This window comes from Myiozetetes cayanensis, unplaced genomic scaffold, assembly GCF_022539395.1.
Source record: "Myiozetetes cayanensis isolate MyiCay16 unplaced genomic scaffold, myiCay2020 scf31, whole genome shotgun sequence".
Classification (NCBI taxonomy): domain Eukaryota; kingdom Metazoa; phylum Chordata; class Aves; order Passeriformes; family Tyrannidae; genus Myiozetetes; species Myiozetetes cayanensis.
The window spans coordinates 4,453,472-4,469,352 of NW_026087533.1; the positions used below are offsets into that span (position 1 = coordinate 4,453,472).

General features: G+C 53.0%; 1 protein-coding gene across 1 annotated transcript in view; it reads right to left on the bottom strand.

Annotated features, from left to right (window-relative positions):
• Positions 1 to 15,881, bottom strand: part of LOC126645704 (microtubule-actin cross-linking factor 1-like) — a 97,778-nt gene that overhangs the window by 9,180 nt on the left and 72,717 nt on the right. Inside the window, 27 exon segments of the mRNA XM_050326418.1 lie at positions 715 to 789; positions 1,045 to 1,199; positions 1,306 to 1,468; positions 2,554 to 2,717; positions 3,227 to 3,344; positions 3,441 to 3,629; positions 3,749 to 3,892; positions 3,978 to 4,106; positions 4,781 to 4,975; positions 5,171 to 5,330; positions 5,473 to 5,642; positions 5,821 to 5,940; positions 6,073 to 6,279; positions 6,422 to 6,577; positions 7,330 to 7,503; positions 7,827 to 7,955; positions 8,305 to 8,502; positions 8,634 to 8,789; positions 8,890 to 9,063; positions 9,163 to 9,264; positions 9,647 to 9,748; positions 9,855 to 9,977; positions 10,830 to 11,056; positions 11,727 to 11,958; positions 13,933 to 14,136; positions 14,687 to 14,851; positions 14,853 to 14,906. Of these exon segments, the coding sequence (XP_050182375.1) occupies positions 715 to 789; positions 1,045 to 1,199; positions 1,306 to 1,468; positions 2,554 to 2,717; positions 3,227 to 3,344; positions 3,441 to 3,629; positions 3,749 to 3,892; positions 3,978 to 4,106; positions 4,781 to 4,975; positions 5,171 to 5,330; positions 5,473 to 5,642; positions 5,821 to 5,940; positions 6,073 to 6,279; positions 6,422 to 6,577; positions 7,330 to 7,503; positions 7,827 to 7,955; positions 8,305 to 8,502; positions 8,634 to 8,789; positions 8,890 to 9,063; positions 9,163 to 9,264; positions 9,647 to 9,748; positions 9,855 to 9,977; positions 10,830 to 11,056; positions 11,727 to 11,958; positions 13,933 to 14,136; positions 14,687 to 14,851; positions 14,853 to 14,906 (4,185 nt within the window).

The following is a 15,881-nucleotide window of genomic DNA, read 5'->3' on the forward strand; positions in this document are numbered from 1 at the left end:
GAGGAAAAATCCAGAGGAAGAGGAGGGGAAAGAAAAACAAGAAAAACATTTATGGGATTAACAGTGCAATAATCACAAAAACTGTTAACTGCAGGAGTTAGAAATCTGGGGGGGGGTGGGGTTTGGGCTATTTGGGGGAGGGAGAGGCTCTGGGAGGCTGGGGCTGGTGCAGCCAGAGGGGGAACGCTGTGGATCAGCGACTCCCGGCCGGAGCATCAGCCCTGAAACCAGTGGGCAGGGAAGTGGGAGCTCTGCCACCGGCTCGTTTCACCGCTTCACCTCGGCGAAGGGTTTGAAACATAAACAGCAGCTCGTTACAAAGAGATTCTGTAAGGAAATTATTCTCCCTTCTTCGGGAGCGAGCTAAGAAAAACACAGGCGTAAGGTACACTCATCCACGAGGAGAACTTCAAGGGCGGCTCCGGTGGAGTGAATGCGGCGTTTCACGGGGCCCCCGGGCCGGCTGCCCCAGAACAGGGACACTTTTATGTTCTCCCAATTCAGGGAACGCCCTGGGGCCAAGGATGGAGCTGGGAAAACACGGCCCAGCCTCCTCCGCCGGGAGCCGCCGTGCCAGGGTACGAGGTCTTCGTCTCCCCCCCTGATCCTCCCACACCAGGCTGGGCACCCCCTCAGTGATCCCCCCTGCCCAGGGGGGAAGGAGGAGCAGGATTTGTGCCTCTGGGGCAGCATTTGCTCCTCTCTCTGCCTTACCCGGTATTTGTTCTCGCCGATCTGCTCCACTTGGAATCTCTTGGCACACTTGCACTGGGCCACTTGCCTGGTGACCTGCCATCACCAACAAGAGAGGTAAGGAACCAGGATTTTGGGAGTCTATCCCAGTACAAGTCACTTCTTGGATAAAACACAGCCCTACGCAGCCTTTCCTTCAAAAACATGGTAGGTACCATCAATTCCAACCACTTGTTTTTGGCTCAGCACCACCACAACCCCGTTTTTTACCTGCTTTGTGTCTCCCTCACTGCCAACCTGCAGCCTGAACCACCCCAACAACCCCGAGCACCCCTTTTTTCGTCTCTTTACCTCATCCTCGATCTTGTCAGCGTCAGTGGTGGGGCGATAGGCGTCCTTGTTGGGATGGAGAGCAGCCACAAACTCGTAGTAGTCGATGTAGCCGTCGCCGTCGCGGTCAAAGATGTCGGCCACCGCCGTCATCTCCAGCTTCGTGGTGGGGAATTCTGGAAGGAGAAAAGAATGAGGATGCAAGGACCTCCTCATTCATCAGAGGCAGGGATGTGGGGGGCACCAAGATGGTTGTTTTCCAAGCTTGTTCTGCAGACTTACTGGAAGCCAGGATGCCGTCGATGAACTCCTGCCGGGTGATCTTCCCGTCCTGGTCCTTGTCGATGCGCCGGAAGAAGTCCATGACGCGGGATTTCTTGTGGTTCATCCAGCGCATGTACTTCTTCCGCCAGACGTCGAAGTCGAAGTTCGCAAACTCCTTCAGCTGGAAGGCAAACCGGGCAGAGTCGGTGGGAGAAATCCCAGCGGAGCAGCACCACACCCCAAAAACACCGGCCGCCAACGCCCTCCCCGGGGATGGTTGGTCTGGATCTATCCAGACCAACCCCAATCAGCGAGGGGGTTGCCCCAAAGTGACTCTCCAGAACAGGACACACAGCGGAGCCGACAGCCAGCACGTGGACTGCGCATCACGGGACCACCGGCGCGGGATGCGGCGTCCCCCGCGCCGCCGCGCGGACACACAGGCAGGAGATCAGCTACTTGCACACAGACACACACACACATCCACCCACCCCGTCTGCTCAGGCTTTTGGGTGTGTTTCCTCACCCTGTGGGCTCACCAGGGAGGAATTCCCACCACCAGCATGATTTTGGGCATGAATCTCCCCTCTCCCTTTCCCTCTGAGCAGCCAAGAAAGGATTTCTTGCTCGTCTTCCAGCTGGGGCACAACTCAGCTCTACAAACCCTGCCCCAGCCTCAGCCCCCTCCAATTCAAACTAACACCCTTCTTATCCCCCAAAAGGACTCCCCCACAACCACACCAGCTCAAGCAGCTCACACCAAGGTAACACAACAATTTTTAGTAGGGGCTTTTTTTTTTTTTTTTTTTCTCTCTCTAAACATTCTTGGGGTTAAAAGCAACGAAGAAAAAACATGAATACGTATAAACTGAACTGACCTACAGCAAAAGCAACAGAAAACAAAAACACTCACTTCTGGGCATAGCTGCTTTGTTAAGCGTAAATAAAAACAAAAATGACATTAGATGTTTGGAAAAGATAGAGACAGTAATTGTTAAACTAATTACTAGGAGGAAAGCAGGGCCTGGCTGTCATTAACTCTACAGATACCAACTACAGGGTCACAAAGCTGGTTAATATGAAGTTAATTAACTAATTACCAAAGGGGTTTTAGCCTTAACATTTTAAGAATATTTGGTTTTTGGAAAGGCAGCAGGAACTGTCTGCAAGAGCTGGGGGCAGCACTAATTTAAAATGCTTTTTTTGCACGTTTTTGGTGATGAACTCCCAGTTCCCCTCCTTCCCAGAGCAGCCAGGGGCTGTTACCTCCTCCAGTCTGTCCAGGGCATCGTTGAGCTTCCTCTGCCGCTCCAGGGCCAGCAGCCAGACCTGCTGCCAGCGTGCCGAGAGCTGGTTTATCCGGGGGTTCTTCGTTTCCGACTGGGAGATAATGGGCATGCTGGGGGGGGCGGCCTGACCCAAGGATTTTCCTGGAAAAAAGGGAGAAAAATTAATTGTTTGAGGTGGTGTTGATAGGTACAAGCAAGTCTGAGCTGTCCAGGGGAGTGCAGCAATGAAATCTGTTTCATTTTTCGGAAGAGGAAGCCTCCCACGGCCTTGCTGGCTGCTCTCCCAAGGGATGCAGTGTCCCCAGGTAGGAGGACACGGTGACAGCTCTACACCCACATGCCCTTGGCAGTCAGGAACTCACACTGGACTCTGGTTTCAAGAAGCAACACAAAAAAACCACCCCAAAACCTCATCCCAAAGCAAGAGAGAAGGAAGAGCAGTTCCAGCCCAAGCACCCCCAGGAACAGCACACCCAGCACGGGCGTTTTGGGAAGTGCCACCTGGATTTTTTCCCCTCCTGACAAGTCTCCACCGCCTTCCTGGTGGCTGTTAATGCAGGATGCCTTGCTAATTGATAATCAAAGCTAATTAGCTTCCTATGTATTTCATTTCCTGCCATGCCAGAACGTTTCACCCAAAGCAGACGTACTGTTGCTGCGGGACTTGTCGATGAAGGGCCCATGGGGAGGCTCAGTAGCTTTTCTCTTGTACGTCTTTGTCACCCGGTCCACGTCTGGCTGTTTCCGTGTCATCTCCTCCATAAAGGACTGTCCAAACACAGAAAGGACAAGAAAACCTTTGTAGTTTTGATCCCCCCCTCTGCCCCTCTCCTGAGCGCCCACCATGCTCAGCACTGGGCTCACCTGGTGCTCGGAGATGAGGCCTTTGACCTGGTCGATATTCTGTGGCATGGGCTCCTGGTCCCGCTGGATCAGGGTTGTCTCAGCCCACTGGATCCAAGCCAGGAGCTCTTCCAGCAGCTCTGCATTCGCCACCAGCTCGGAAAGCGCAGACTCCAGTCTCTGCTGGTGCTGCTTTGCCCACGTGAGAACCTGTTGGAAACGCAGGACGAGCGTCAGCCCAGCGTGGGAAACCTGAGGCAGGACCCACCACCACCCCGTGGCCATCCCTGGAACCATCAGCCTGGAGGAGCAAATCCTGAGGGACTCACCTCCTCGAACCTGGCTCGGATGATGGTGATCCAGTGCTTGATGGTGGTGATGCAGTCGGGGTGGCAGGCGCCCAGGATGACCTCCCCCATTCCCACCGCCGCGTTCACGTCCGCCCTCTTCTCCTCCACTTTCTTCATGAACTCCTGAAGAAAGGCCCAAATTAATGTTGCAGTATCCTCCCTCCCCTGTAAATTTTGCTCGGGGTTGCATCCTGGAGCTCCCTGTTACCTTGTGGGCATCGATGAGGGCCTGCAGTGCCTCAGCGTCGTCAGGCAGCGCTCCCCGAAAACGCAGGGACTGCTCTGCCTCCGAGAGCCATTCCAGCAGCATGTGCACAGCTGTCCTGAACTCCTCTGCCTGCAGAGACAAAAGCACAGGCTGTCAGCTTTCCACCTCCACAGAACAGGCTGCTGGATTCACTGCTGAGAGCTGGGGGGACAACGGGCTGAAAGGGACATGAAAAATATAAAAAAAGGGGGGAAAAAAGCCCAGTTTCTTGGCCTGGGTTTGTGCAGCACCAGCAGCCACCCAGGCACCTCCCTCCCTCAGCATCAGCTGCACTGAAGAACTAAATGTTTTTAAAAACAGCACAACTGCCCATATCCTGAGCAGTCTGGCACCTGGGTAGTTTATTCTGTAAATTGCCTACTTGACGCAAAAGCTGCTTAAGAGCCTTTGACCTTTCGGGTTGTTTTTTTTTTTTTAGATTCATTTGAGGTCTCTCTCCTGCACTAAACATTGGCAAACACCAGCCTGGCCTGTCTCTGATCACTGCTCTATCCCTGCTGTGCACATCGATGAGATCTTCCCGTCCTCCCTTTTCAAACCAGCCCTTACCAGCTTTTTTTTTTTGGGAAAACCACCAGTAAATCACTGACACCAACAGCTCTGACACAGAGCAGCTCTGCAGCTCTCCCTGGCAAATGCTGCAGGGCTGGGGGTGTCCTGCCCGGCCAGGCCAAAACCTCTTTTGTGGCCTGGAGCCCAGCAAAGCTCTCCAAGACCATTTCCACCTATGGTCTTCTCCTCACCTGCTTCAGGGCCTGTTCCAGGCGGGTTTGTTTGGACACTGACAGCTTGCAGACCGTGTCCCACCGGTTGCTCAGCTCCTGCAGCTGCACCTTCACCCAGGTCGTGTCGTCCCGGCTGTTCTCGATGAGCTCCCGGCCAGAGCGTTTGAGCACCTGGACCGTCCCCGTGCGCTTCCCCAGCTCCTTCTGGAACACCTGGAGGGAGGACAGAAGCCAAGGAGGGTTAGCTCCTGTCACTTTCCCAGTGATGTGAAAGTTCCTTCCCGTTTTTTCACTGTTTTATCCCCCCTTATCCACTATGAAGGCACCATCTCTGTCTCTGTTCTTTGGCTCTTGGGGAAAACAGGCCTCATGCAAGTCTCAGAGAAGAGCTGGAAAAGGTGCTCTCACCTTGTGAGCATCCATGAGGTTCATGACCAGATCCAGGTCCCCATGGACAGGCTGGTCTTCAGCTAACTGGGGTTCCACCTTGTAGAGCCAGTCCACCAAGGCCTGCAGTGCATCCATGAACTGCCCAGAGAACAGCAGGGCTTCTTCCAGCTTGTGCTGCCTGGAAAACAAACATCCACATGAACTCCCATGAGTAAACTAAACTCCTTTTGTCATGTCCCAGTGACCTCCAACCATGCCATGCCCTGGGTAAGAGTCCTGGCACATGAGCACTGCTGCTACAGTGCTGGGGCTGGACTTACCTTTCCACAGATTTTCCACACACTGTGTCCCACTTATCCCGGACCTCTCCCAGTAAATTGTCCAGCTTTTGAGTGTCATCTGGAAGCAAGGCTTTTTCCTTGAGGGCTCTGCCTGTCCTGATGGTGGTGTCATAGACAGGCTGCTTTCCACCCAGAGTCTTCTGGAACTCCTGGGAAATGGAGAGAAAACAAAACTGCTTCAGAAAACCTTGGCTCTGATGATTCCCAGATGAATGCTTTCCATGGCAGCAGAAGGCTTTTCCCTTGTCCTGATGGCCCTGCTTCCCCTCCCAGTGGAGCACCTTCCACCCTGCATCCAGCACTAGTCTGGCTTGGGCAAAGCCTTACCTTGTGTTTGGAGAGCTGGAGCTTGATTTTGTCAGGATCATTGGAAATCTCCAGCTCTGAGTCCAGGTGATTCTCTGCATCCTCCAGCCAGTCAATCAGCTTCTTCCAGGCTTCGTGGAACTGCAAAGCAACAGGAGCAAGTCATAAACTTCACACTGGTGGTGTCCCCAGTTCCTTCCTGGTCCTGAGACCTCCTGCCCTCCGAGGCTGGGCATTCCTTGATGTCTGTCACACCCTTCCTCCTTCACTCACCTGCTTGGCTCGCTTCCTGGCATCATCAAGAGCCCTTCCTCGCTCCACGGAGCGCTGGACAACCTTCTCCCAGCGGGACTGGACGCTCACCAGCAGGTTCTTGATCAAAACCACATCCTGCTTCTGGCTGAGGAACTTTAGCTGGTTCCCGGTCTGATCCAGCTCGATGATGCGATCCCGGTGCGCGTTCACCTCGTTGGCAAACACCTGGGAACACCAAAGGTTGTCCCATCTGTACGGGGAGCTGGACGTGGCCACGACCAGCCCGTGGGTGCAGGGGAGATGAGGTGCCACCCTCTTTCCCTCTAAACCCGGGGAAGGAGTCATTGTATGCCCCCAGGGTCAGTACCTTGTGCTCATCGATCTGGGCCAGCACCGCGGCGAGGATGAGGCTGGGCGGGGGTGCAACGTTCAGGCTCTGCTCAGCCAGTGTCAGCCAGTTGATGAAGTCCTGCAGGGAGTTCTGGAAATCCGTGGCCAGGGCCAGCGCCTCCTCCAGCTTCGCCTGGGGCAGCGGGAAGGGAGAAAGGGAGAGGAGAAACACAAGGCAGAGGGTGAGAGCTCACAGCTTCACAGACAGAGGTGGCCTTTGTGTCCCTGCCCAGCCGTCCCTCTCACAGGAACCTCATCGCCTCGGCCCGGGAACGTGACTTGTTTACCAAGGGGAGGGGGTTTCGGTGAAAGCCACCGCTTGTCTTTCGAAACAAGAATGGTCCCTGAAAGGGGAGACCTTCACCGGCACACGAGCAGCTGCGTCACCCCTCAGCTTCCTGGGGAAGGGATCGCCGTGGGGAGAGCGGCCCGGTGAATGGGGCGGATGATATTTCGATGGCAACAGCTGCAAGCGCTGCAAATTTATTCTGGGCCGAGGCCACCGCGGCCCTTGTTTTATCTCATCCCCGGCCAAAAGCTGAGGATGGAGTCAGCTCGGAGGAGGATTTGGCTTGACCAACAAAGCCTGCCTTTGAGAGCTGCGGGAGGCTTCTTCCCACCCCGCTAAATTAACCCAAAAGGCAATTTCACTCTCATTTTCTGTGCGGTTTAGGCAATTCTGATGACAATCTAGAAAAAATCCTGCACTAACAGCTTGACACCCAGCACCACCTGAAAGGCAAACTCAACCTCTACAACAACAAGAGAGAGGCTGTTTTAAAAAAACAGCCCCCAGCCCTGCGTGGGAAAGCAGAGGGGGAAAACAGGGTGCAGCTGCTGTCAGACCGCTGGGCAAGGGTGGGCACATCTCTCCCCCAGTGTTACCTTTCTCTCCTCCATCTTGGTGCTGACCAGACACCATTTCTGCTCCAGCAGTGCCACGCTCTGCTCCGTCTTCGAGCCGGAGCCAGAGTCGTCGCGGTTGAGCAGCATCAGCCGCCCCTTGGCCAGCAGTTGGCTGTAGACCTCCTCCTTGGCTTTGAACTGGCTGTACAGCTCCTGCAAAGAGGCACCACCAAAGGATTAGAGAAGGGAGAGCTCGGGGAGGGAACATGTCGTGCTGCAAAACTCCAGGTGATGGGAACATTGGGTTCAGGACAGGCAGCAAAGTGACAGCAGCACGTCACTTCGAGCCATGAAAAGGTGGTTAAGGCTTTGTGATGCTTGTTCCAGGCATCAAGTGCAAAATGAGCTGTAAGAGGAGACCATAGCAGCCTCCTCTCCCCATCAGATACAGAAGGGAGAAGTTTTGATGCTGATATTTGACAGGAACTTGCTGAATTAAAAGCATTAAAAAAAAAAATCCTCTCCCGAGAAATTACCATGTGGGCATTGAGCTGTTCCCGGGCAGTTTCTGGCAGACCTCCTGTGGGTTTTGATGCCGACAATTGGCTCTCCATCCTCGTTAGCCACAGGAGGAAGTCTTCAATCTCACCATGGAAACCCTGAGCCTGTTCGGGAACATAGAATCGGCCCTGGGATCAGATGACATCAGCCACCATTGATCATGTGCCAGGGTTAACACTGTGTTTGCTTTGAAACCAGATATAAAGGCAGAGCTGGATGTGCCAGCGTGTTCAGAAGGGTGATACACTGTGTATCCATGACCCATGGGTGTTCCTGGTCCTCACTGTGCTTTTGGGCAGGCACTGAACCACTCCAGGACTAGGAGTCACATGAAAAACTTGCACAAAAATAATCCCAGTGTCTTCCTAACTCTTTCTCCCAAAATGAAGGGGAAAGCAGACCCTCAGCAGCTCCCCACTGCACAGGGGGGTATTCCCAATGCCTCTTCCTGACCTGCTGGAGAGTGGACTGCAGCTGCTGCTCCCTCTCCTCTGTCTTCTGCAGCACTGACTCCCAGCAGGAATTCAGCTTCTCCAGGCGGTTCCGCAGGCTGCTGGCATCGTCCCCTGCACTCGACTCCAACAGCTCATTCCCTGCTTTGTTCACTGTCTCCACAGTTGCTTGGTGGGCCAGGACGTCGTTCTTCAGCACCTGCACGAGATGGACAAACATTGGACATCCCTCTTAAACACCCTGCCTGGTTGTGGACTCAAATCCTTCAGGAGAAACATGATCCTGCAACAGGAACAGACTAAAAATGTCCTCGGAGTGGGAAAACTCACATGGTGCTTTGCGAGTTCAACCTCGATGACTTTCGGGTCTCCACTGATGGGTTTTTGGGCGTCCAGCAGCTCCTCGGTGTGGGTCAGCCAGGCCATCAGCTCCGCCAAGGCGTGCTGGAACTGGCCAAGTGCCAGCAGAGCTGCTTCCAACTTGTGCTGGGCGAGGGCAGGGATGGAAAAGGGAAATTTTAATAACTGGGAGTATCATGGTGAGTTTCAACCCCACACTTGTGAGAGCCCCAGGTCTTCACTCTACCTGTCTGTGAGCAATCTTCTCGCCCAAATTCTCCCAGAGATGTTTCAGCTCTGTCAGTGGTTCCTTAATGATGTCCCTGTCTGTCTCATCCGTAGCCTTTTTTAGCATCAGTTCACCTTGGTGATTAAGCTTTTCCATCTCAATCTGCTGCTGGTAAACCTCCATTTTAAACTCCTGCCAAAGCAAGTAGGACAAAAACCAGAACCAAATGAATCACTGGAGCTCTGTGAGGTTGAGCAGTGCCGGGGAACCGGTCCCTCTCCGCCCCCGTACCTTCATCTCATTCATCTGCTCCTTGACCGTGCTGAGGTCGGTGCCAACAGGTGACATGTTGCAGAGTTTGATCACAGCGTTGTCCAGCCAGTCAAACATGGCCTGGAAAGAGCATGGACAACATGAGCAAAGTGAATGGTAAAGTGTCCCCCCCGCAGCTGGTCAGGGAACAGGGATGGTCCCTCCGCCACCCCACAGCCACAAAACTCGTCTTTCAGGGCAGAGGTGCTTGGCCAGCTCTCTCTTTCCTTCCCTCTCCTGCTTCCAGCATGAGGAGCTGCCAGCAGCCAGCTCACCCTGCTGCTCTGTGCAGGAATGGGATAGATTTGGGAAGATAAATGCAAACTATCTGCTCTTCCTCAGAGCTGGCTGTTCAGGTCAGGCTCTATCAGAGCCTGCAAACGCTCGCCCAGGAGATGTTTCCTGGACTTGCAGTGGTGTTCCCAAGGTCCACCCACTCCACACCAACAGCCCTGCCTCTTACTTGAAGCGTATCTTGGTACTGCACAGCCGACTGCATCGCTTCCTCGAGCTTTTCCAGCCTCTCCTTCCACGTTTTGTTTAGATTTTCCCACGCGTTGTTCATCTGCGGAACACAAGATTGCCCACAGAATTCGTTCGGCTCTTCAACCAGAGCTCCCACTTGCTCCCACCTGATTTTATCTGAAGGAGAAGCTGCTGGCTTTTCCTACCTCATCAATGCTCTTTTTCACTTCTGGTTTCTCAGTTTCGCCACAGGCAAAAATCAAATCAGTTCCAAGGAGGCGGATGAACTCCAGCTCTTCGTGCAACCCATCCGTCTCCTCTTTAATAGTCTGCATGGACACAGCCACAGAAAAACCTTTATTATTAAATGCTCTTCCAAAACTGCCCCAAGAGCAGGAGGGCTAAAGAACAGAGAGTCCTTCCTGCTCCAGTGTCCTGCACCTTGGCCAACAGCCCGACTCCAGATCCCAGGAGTAGGTGGCCAACGTTGTCACCACCACCCTGATCCACTCCCGCCTCTGCCCACAGGATGGGAACCAAAATAAGAACATCTGTATTTAGATGTGAGCCTGAACTGCCTGGCTGAAGATGTTGTTTACAGGAGACGTGCTGTTTACAGGAGTATTTTGTCAATATAGGCATGAGGTTTTGAGACTCAAAAGGTGCAAAACCAAGGGGAACAGCAAGGCTAAACTTAGCAAAGCATTAAGAAACATCCCTGCTCCTCAAGGTCCGGGTCAAGTCACATCCACCTGAAGTCGATTTCGCCATTTATTTGAAACAACCCATCAGCACACAAATCCAAGCACTTATCTCCAGTCTAACCAGAAGCTAAATATACACTTCCCACGCCAGACAGCCTTTGGGTTGTGAGCAAAGCTGTGCAAGCTTCCACATCACTCCAAACATGTGGGCACGCAGCTCTGACCACACGCTTCATACGCTTCCCAGAACAGTAGCAGATAAAGTGATTTAAGGTGAAGGATATGTGAAATACACTTCAGGTTTATTCCTTGCAGTTCCAAACTGCAGTGGAAATAACTCTTCCTAATCCGACTGACTGCCTACAAAACTGATTTACAACTGCTTCTGGCCACGCTCACATCTAAGGTCTTCCCAGTTTAGAGGACAAGCTGGGGGCAGATGAGCTCCATACTGAGGTACAGTCCCATGGGCCTCACCTCTGCTGCTTCCACCTGCTGCTTGATGATGGAGGGGTCAATGCCTGGGCTCTCCAGATCATGAACAATGTCCTGTGTGTCCTTGATGGTTGTCAGGAGGGCTGCCATGTCGTACCAGAACTTCTCTGCAAGCTCCAGGACATCAAGGAACTTCATTTCACGTTCCTCTGTCCGAGCTTTGATGTCTTCCCAGTAGAAAACCATCTGATCCAACTTGTCCTGGATTACTGAGGAAGGAAGTTAAAATATTCAGTGAAGAAGGAAACCTTTTTACAACTCGAAAGCATTTTGATAACACTTAGAAATAGCCAAGAGAACATTCAAAAGGGAATTAAAGAGGAGCAGGACTATCAGAGCATTAACTCTGGGAGATACTGAGGGACGTGAGAAACTCCAGCTTGCAGAAATAAAGCCTTTATTTATGTGCAGGCAAGCTCAGGGCAAATTTGCCCACACTCCCTCCCTCCAACGAACCTCTGTTCTGGCCACCTCTAGCATGAAGTCTCTGCTCACTCAGTCCATGAGCTGACTGTTGAGCTGCCAAGGAAGGTGCCAATTAGTGCCAATCGTGTTGATGGGTCTTTTTGTGCTGGGGATGTTCCTTCCCTCCATTAGATGCTGAATCAACATCAACAAATCATGTCACAGGGGCCACCAACAAGAGACCAGCTCAGGGTGAGGGCTCAGCTTGGCTGAGAAGCCACAAATACTTCTTTCTCCTCGGGTTGATGCCACCCTGTCTGCTCCAGATGGAAGCAGGCACCAGCCATCTCCATCCAGAGGATTCATCCCTCCTCCTAAGGCCAGGAGAACCTCCAAAACACACCCCTGGGACATCAAAGCCTCCCTAGCTGGGGAGGAGAAGCTGGGCACTGTTAAATCCACCAAAGGAGATACCTTTGGCTGCCAGGTCCTTGTCTGCTCCCTGGGACCGACCGATCAGCTCTTCCCCACGGCGTTTCAGAGCCTCGAAGGAGGGCTGCAGCTTCTCCAGCTCCACGGTGGAGTTTTTATTCTCGCTGATGCACTCCCGGATCTTATCGACCTCGGCGGGGATGAGGGGCGGCAGCCGCAGGCGGGAGGAGAGGTTCTCCAGCGTCTCCAGCATGGGCTCGATCTTGTCGTGGAACTGGAGGGGAGCAGATCCGTCAGGGAAGGGGAGAGGGGATTGAGTGACGCCACAGCCCTGAGCGCTGCCCCCACGGACTCTCGGGAGAGGACGGACATTGCCCGCGACAGCAATGCCACCTGCAGCAGCAATGTCACCTGCAGCAGCAATGCCACCCAGAGCAGCAATGTCACCTGCAGCAGTAATGTCACCTGCAGCAGCAATGTCACCCAGAGCAGCAATGTCACCTGCAGCAGCAATGCCACCTGCAGCAGCAAGGACACCTGCAGCCTCCTGCTCACACCTGCCCTGCTCCAACAGAGCCAACAGAGCAGCCAAGGAGACTCCCAGAGCCGGCACCGGCACCTCTGACCCAAACACGGCAGTGACTTGTCACCGGGTTCAACCCTACGAGATCTTGTCTTGTTTTTTTGTGGGTGGGCAAGAAAACCCCAGTCCTGGTTGTTGGGGCACCCGGGCAGAGGTGCTGCTGGAAAAGTGCCCGTGTTTGGTGTCGATGGGAATCTCCGGGTGGTGCAAGGCTGGTGGAAACCCACCCTAGCAGGGTCAGCGGGAGGTGGTGGGAGGCTGCATGCGGGTGGGGAGGAGCTGCCACAGAGCTGGAGCTTCAAAAGCAGAACCAGAAAGCCAGAGGTGAGAGAGGAAGGGGGTCTAGCAGGGTTTCTTATGTGTTTTTTTTTTTATAGAAAAGTCAACTTTGGCCTTAAAGATCCCAAATCGTCTCTGCTGGTGGGAAGGGCAGCTCTGCACTGTGGCTGCCAGCTCTGGTCCCTCTCCCAGTTCCCACTGGGAACACACTGGTGGCTGGTGTCCACCAAATCCCAGGCTCTACCAGCAGAGAGGGGACGGGCTCTTGGTGCAAAGTTGATCAGGACACGCTGGCTCAGCCAACAAGCAGGAGCAAACCAGCATGTCCAGCCAGAGCAGGAAGCTCAGGGCAAACCCCTCCGAAAGCAAAACCTGTGCTTTGCAGGAAGCATTCCCAGCGGAACGAGCGGCCAAGACCAGGCGGCAAGGCAAGGAAAGCCATCCCAAAAATGTGGTTTCAGGCCCCTGGAGTTAATGTTTTAAGCATGTTCTGCTGAGCTGTGCATGGGCCAGAAATAAAAAAGTCCGGGTGTAAAACAGAATCAGCCCAAAGAGTGAAAATGAATATCTGTGGTGGGGGACTCGCTTACCTCCGAAATCTGCAATGGTGGGGCGCAGTCAACACAAGAATGAAATGGGACCATGTGGGGAGGACGGGCACAGGCAGCAACACACACAGATAACACATTCCACAATGGGAGTGAGAGATGAGAGGGGAAGGGAATGTGGGGGGAAAAACTCGGAGTTAATACAAGTGCAAACCAAGAGAAGTGACTACACAATACAGGAATTAAAAAAATAAACACCCAGACATGACAAAAACCAACTGCACTACGGTAACAGGGGGTGAAATGAAACGTAACTGGGGGTCATCAACCCTCAGTGGCAGGAACACTTCACCCTCTTTATGGACTTTAGCACCTCCAGTCTCTGCCCTTCCTTTCCTATCTCTCCTGCACTCACCCACCTCCTTGGGGGATGCCCAGACCATGGAGACAACTGTTACCTCTCCCATACAAAGGATCTTAGGGCTCTTCACTGCACTCACAGCTTATCAGAATTGAAAATTCTCTCTTCAAGCTCTTTCAAGAGGCTCTCTGGGCCCTTCCAACCTTGGGCAGATGCCAAAAGCAGCCCCTTTGAACCAGCATCATTATTGAGGTTGTAAAAATTTATTAGCCTATTTACTACGTCGAGCCTCAAAAAAGCCTTTTTCCCCTCTGCTCCCGCAGCCAGAGCTGAGCAGCAGGAAACTACCCCGGGGGTGTCTGACCACGTTATTCCTTATAAAGGGTTTTACAATCGGAATAAAACCGCATTCCAAAGCGTGTGGCTTCCCCAGGGGACTGCGAGAAGAAGATTCGTCTCCTCGGCACCCCAGCGTACCTGGGTGGACTGGGAGACGGCCTCGTCGAGCGCGAGGGCCCGCTGGCACACCTCCTCCTTGATTTTGGCATACGTGGCCTCGGCCGTGGAGTATTTCTCCTGCACCATCTCTCCTTCCTCGGGGTTGAGGTCCTTGAGCTGCGGCCCGATTTTCAGCAGCTTGTCGATATGAGGTTTGTGTTCAGCGATGGACTCCCTCAGTTGCTAGGGAATAGAAGGGAAAAAAAAAACCACCCAGATTTGTTTGGAAATCTGTTTCAAGTCGCTGCCTATTTATTCCACGCAGCACTCCAAGAGCAGCGATCGTATCTGGTAGGAACTCACCCCGTGGATTTCATGCCCCAGCATCTGCCAAGCACATGGAGCTCGGCTCTTCCTAACATGGCTATGGCACAACACCCGGCACGGGTCCTTCCCCAGCTCCTGGCCCTCCCCACAGCTCCACAGGGGACCCCACTGGGAATTTTTGCTTTGCAGCTCTCTACCCAAAAAGCACAAAGTGGTTTTCCCTGCCACAATCAGGCAGGAGATGCAAAAGCAGCCAGGCTCCCTTGGGTGCAAGCTGCATTTTGGTAAGGAGTGCTCCAACACGATTTCCACATGGCACACTTGGATTGTACAAGCAGGATCCCCCAAAAGAAAATAATAGGGGGAAAAACGAGGTAAATTCAAGAAATTGCCTCTGCAAGTGCTGCAATTCTGTTTAAGGTAGAAGAACTCCTGGACAGGAGATGCAAACGCCTCAGCCTCTTACCCTCATGTCATCCTGCTGCTGCTTGAGCTGCTCGTGGTCGATGGCTGGAGGTGGCAGCTGGGAGAGGAGGGCTTGAGTCTCCTCGATCCACGGGTTCAGCTCCTCGTAGGTCTCCCAAAACTGGTTGACCAGGACCTGGGCACGTTCCAAGCGAGCGTAGCGCTCCTGAGTTGAGCTGGCTCACGGCTTCGTACTGTTGCACCAGGGACTCGGTTTTCTCCTGGAAATAAAAAAAAAAAAAAAAAAAGGGAGGGAGATGCAAAAGGGCCCAGGAAAAGCGCCAGCTCCACGCTGTGAGCTGGAAAAGAAGGAGGTGCTTTTGGTGGCCTTCCACGTGCATGGGCTGTAATTCCAATTAAAGCAGCCTCGGGAATCTCCGCTGTCTCCCCCTCCCCAAACCCTGCAGTAAAAATAGGCAATAAAGGAGAGCAATAAATGTAAAGAGATTTCTGCTAACACTGGTGGGAATTACTAAAGATGGAGCAATTTTAAACTACTCCAGCCTGTGCAAGAGCTGAGGATTCGCCTCTCTCCCCTCTCTGTGCCCCCTGTTGCCGCGAAGAGCAGAGCAGGCTCACCTGGAGAACAGCTTTCTGTTCCTCACCGCAGGTCCCGAAGATCTCGTTGCGCTGGCTGAACAGCTCATCCATGGAGTCTTTGTGACGAATGATGTCGATGGAAAAAGCCTGTAGGAAGGAAAGGTCCAAAGGAAGGCAAGAAAATCAGAGCTGAGCCCAACCTCTCCCCCAGCTCAACCTCTCCCCAGCCCATCCATGAGATCCTCCTGCCAGCACTGGGCTCCGCAGAGACCGCACAAAACTCATCACAAGTGTCCTGTGGCCCACTGAAAATCTGGCTGGAAATGCAGATTCCTGCCTGTTTTTCTCATGACTCATCTACATCAACCTCTCTCTTTCAAAGACCTGAATACAGCTCTTAAAATGAGGTACAATCACTTCCACACCCAAGGTCCTCACCAGAGGAAAAGCTCCATCATCCACCCATTAGCAAACATCCCCCAAAACAATGCTCTCCAGAACTGCATCTACCTATAACTTTGCCATTCCCAAGGTCCACACGATTAACAGCTGGAAGCTGAGCTCAATTTAACTTAATGCTTGATGGTTCAGTCCCCCCACCCTTATAACACTCTCATTTTCCTTTTTTTTTTTTAATTTTAAATCAAATAAGCCTG